Source organism: Ictidomys tridecemlineatus, chromosome 8, assembly GCF_052094955.1.
Source record: "Ictidomys tridecemlineatus isolate mIctTri1 chromosome 8, mIctTri1.hap1, whole genome shotgun sequence".
Lineage (NCBI taxonomy): Eukaryota > Metazoa > Chordata > Mammalia > Rodentia > Sciuridae > Ictidomys > Ictidomys tridecemlineatus.
Window position 1 is genome coordinate 125,723,472 of NC_135484.1, and position 4,497 is coordinate 125,727,968.

The 4,497-nt window shown below is 32.8% G+C and overlaps 1 protein-coding gene across 1 annotated transcript; it reads left to right on the forward strand.

Moving 5' to 3' along the window:
* Positions 1-1,400: 1,400 nt before the first annotated feature.
* Positions 1,401-2,339, forward strand: LOC101966769 (olfactory receptor 2B11). Its single transcript, XM_005338853.2, has one exon. It carries the CDS (start codon positions 1,401-1,403, stop codon positions 2,337-2,339), a length of 939 nt encoding a protein of 312 aa, XP_005338910.2.
* Positions 2,340-4,497: the final 2,158 nt, after the last annotated feature.

Consider the following 4,497-nt stretch of genomic DNA (forward strand, 5'->3'; position numbering starts at 1 on the left):
TGGCACACAGGGCTCATTAAGAATTTCTTGAAATTTTAATTAATACATAAATTTTAAAATTATTACTGTAATTGATATTACATACATATAGATCACATATACTCAAAGGGCAATGTTAATATCTTAGCTTTGAGTGACTTTGCATGGCACCCCTACAGGTGGCCTTGAAATTCAATGAAATAGAGGATGTAAAAACTGTGCTTTGTAATTCTAAGAATATAATCTGGTACCATGAAACTATTAATGGGCTAGAAAAGTAACTCAGAAATTTGTCAATGGGATGTTATCTTAATCTCATATATGGATATTCCTTAACCTACAAAATATTATAGTTTTCATAAATATAAATACTTCACTAGTAAAAAAAATATGTTTAATTTTTCTTTCTCAGAATAGTATTTCATTCAAGTTACAGATTTTGTTCTTTCAATGTGCCTTTTATCAGAAAAATAAAGAAATACTTCCTGACAGAAGTTACCCAGAGTTGAAAACTGTACTTATGCATGTAAAATGTAGTTATATATGGCAAATGGATCACTGAAAACTATTCAAATTCTTATGTTAAACAAGGAAAAAGGCTTAATTTATAAAGAAAAATTCCTACAAAACATAAATTAAGTAAAATTAAGCATGAAATATTAAATGGCTAAATTCTGAACTAAATAGCTATGCAAAAAAAAAAAACACATAAATGTTAAAACAAATTCCAAAGCATAAAGAAACCTCTGTCATTATAGTTTAGCTTTTCAAATTTATGAAGTAAGTGGATGACTGTTAACTGTACTAAAAAGAGAACATCAATGTTAAAAGTGTTTATACTTTTGCCTCAATTTCAAACACCTAATATAGATTTGTTTAAATCCAAAGTCTTCACACACACCACAGAGAAGACATGATTAATCAACTAGCTAGATGTAACTGGAATAAGACCATACTTTCTGTTCTTGTTGCTGTAGATCACACCCAGGGCCAAGCACATGCTAGGCAAGTGCTCTACCACTGAGCTACATCCCCAGCCCTGGCATCATTTACTTTGTCAAATACCTGAAGATAGGGAGCAATGAACTTCTCATTAAGAAGATATATAGATGATTTTTAAGGCAGTATAAGTTTGAAAACCATTATTTCAGATTTCCCAAAACACAGTCACTCACCAGAAAAAAAAGGTGATAACTATTGTCAGTTTTATAATACAGGAGAAGAGATTATTCACAATAACTACCAATAATTTTTGGTGTCATAAAGGGAAATTAGATAACCTGGCGTCAAGTTCTTTATTGTAAGTTACTGTATTCTATCTTTTATGAGTACACAACCAATTGATCATCATGTCTGGTCATTCTTCATAATGCTAACTTCCTTGACACCTTCCCCACTATAGGTGAAACACACTGAAGACAATGGCACTAATTAATCAAAGCCACCCTGAAGAGTTCATTCTACTAGGCTTTGCTGACCGTCCTTGGCTAGAGCTTCCTATATTCATTGTTCTTCTGATAACATACCCCATGGCCATGATGGGAAACATTGCCATCATTCTAGTATCCAAGTTAGACCCCCATCTCCACAGTCCCATGTATTTCTTCCTGACCAACCTCTCCTTTTTGGACATGTGTTACACCACAAGCATTGTCCCTCAGATGCTGTTTAACTTGGGAAGCCCTAAGAAGACCATCAGCTATATGGGGTGTGCAGTTCAGCTCTATTTCTTCCACATAATGGGGGGCACAGAATGTCTCCTCTTAGCTATCATGTCTTTTGATCGCTATGTGGCCATTTGCAGACCTCTGCACTACACACTTATCATGAATCAGCGCATCTGTATCTTGTTAGTGTCCATTGTATGGCTGGGTGGAATCACTTATGCTGTCTCAGAGGCCACTGTAACACTACAATTGCCACTGTGTGGTGTCAATAAACTGGATCACTTGGTGTGTGAGATTCCAGTTCTGATAAAGACTGCTTGTGGTGAAAAGGAAGTTAATGAGCTCACACTTTCTGTAGTATGTATTTTCTTATTAGCTGTTCCTCTGTGTCTAATTCTTGCCTCATATGCTAGTATTGGACATGCTGTACTGAAGATGAAATCTTCTGAAGGAAGGAAAAAGGCCTTTGGGACATGTTCTTCTCATCTCATTGTAGTTTTCTTATTTTATGGCCCAGCCATTAGTATGTATCTTCAGCCCCCGTCTTCCATCACAAGGGACCAGCCCAAGTTCATGGCCCTCTTCTATGGAGTGGTGACTCCTACAGCCAACCCCTTCATCTACACCCTGAGGAATAAGGATGTAAAGGGGGCATTAGGAAACTTGGTGAGGAAAATTTTGAATTTCAAATAAAAATTTGAAATTATTTAGCAATTAGAGTTAGAATTGTAAAGTTTTCTCTTATATTTCATTCAAGTCATGAAATCTCATGATATATATTCTTACAACCCATCTTATTTCTTATGTTTCATGTAATAAAAGTACATAAGAATTACACTTGGCTGATCAGTATGGGAATTCTTTCTGAAAAGAATTCTGTTTGGGTTGGTATATACTGAGATAGTAACTTTGTTAAGGAGTAAAAATATTAATAATAGAAATTACCATTATATTAGTTCACGCAAATTACCATGAAAATCTTGTCAATCATTCATCAATGGGCTTCCTATCAGTGTCACTTGAGAAATATTATGTCATTGCTGCAACCTGCCCCATGTCTGAGTGTGCAGCCTGGCTGCACTGAATTTGGTGTAAAACACTGTATACTGTCAAAGATTCATTATTTAAAAAATTATATCCACTTCCATTCATGTAGATGCTTTTATGTCTTAAAAAGTGTATTGTAATTTTTGTATAGGAAATATGTTTGCATGATTTTGTACGGTTAAATAATGTATCATTAAATAGTGAAATGAGTAAAATAAAGGAAGAAAAAATGTGGATAAATCTCTCACCATTCTTTAGAAATATCATAAGTTAGAGACTTTTGAATCAGAAAAAGAACAAAGGAAGTGATATAAATAATAAAGTTTAACCTGGAAATATGTCTATGCCTAAGTTGGAAGAGCAAGAACTGTCTTCTAATGTTGTGAAAGAGTCACTATGAGAAAGTAATAAACTGTATTCTTCATTGGAAATCAAGTTTGCTACTTCAAAAAAACAATATGAATGTCTTTTTATTAATGTATATTTTGGGGCATAAGGATGTTCAAAGACTATGTAAATAAAAGTTGAAAATACTAAAACAGTAGGGCTCACAACAGAAATTTAAAATTTTATCATAAAACCAGTAATAAATTATGAGAATAATCACTGACTTGTACAATTATGTAGTATTGCATTCAAATATTAAGAATTCAACAAGATCTGTAGTGAAGAATTAAACCCTCATGTGAAAATTAAGAGATTATTTGGGACTTTCTTCCAGGTGTTTTGATATGAGTAAGATAATGGTAAAAAAAAAATTGAAAAATAAATTTCAAATTATTCCATACAGGAATAGGTTGAATCTCAAATACACTCTGAAAAATAACAGCATGTAGTGTTTATGAAGTTCTTAAAACTAATTATCTTTGACATATTTTTTTAAACTTCTAAGGAACTTTAAAAAATCACATGTTTCTGACTAATTGCCAGAAAATTTTATTTTACACACACACACACACACACACACACACAATTTAACAATGTTATATGATAGGTTTAACAACATTTATTGGGTAAAGTATTCTTTGTCTAATTTATTATGTATTGAGAAACTTAGTGAATTTTTGGTCTGGAGCAAAACCCTGTAATATCTGTGCCTCAAACACAGCCAGATAGACTAGTTACAGTATTTCTGAGTGATTTCTTCAATTGTCTTCCTTCCTGGGGTTGTTAATGTGTATATGAACTTTTAGGCCTATAGAGACTATTTATTTCAGAAGCATGAGTGGCATCCAGACTTTGTGATAAATTAAGACTACTAAAAACTGTATACACAATCTCAATATAAAAGATATTGAGAAAGTGATGGGAAAGCATGCAGGCATATTTTATTTGTATTAAAACGTTTCACATTTCTATGGTTCATATGTTCTGCATATTCTAGCATAATAATAATGGTAGCTAACTTTTGAGAAATCAGTTGAAGGAAAGGCACATGCTATATTTGAAGCTGAAAATGTGCCCTAGCCTCTATGTAGAGCATGTGTTAACATAATGATTTGCAATGACTGATTTTCAGACATTAAACTGTACTTCCTCATATAGAAAAGAACTCAACTTGATTTTGTTTCAGAACCTTTTGCTGCTCAATGTGATTTGTTAATGTTTGTTAAAAATGAATGAGTCTCAAATTATGGGTGTTTGTAAGAAGTATTTGTTTTTCTTGTGATGTCTCTAAATACTTTGTGTGCCTATATAATGCTAGTTTCACTAAATGATTTAGGATGTGCTCCCCTCCCCTATTTTCAGATAGTTTGTTTAGGTGTGGTACCATTTCTTCTTAAATGTACAAAATAATTTACCA

Bases quoted from the DNA above. Each gene is read 5' to 3' on its own strand.
- LOC101966769 (XM_005338853.2), top strand. From the start codon at position 1,401: ATGGCACTAATTAATCAAAGCCACCCTGAAGAGTTCATTCTACTAGGC.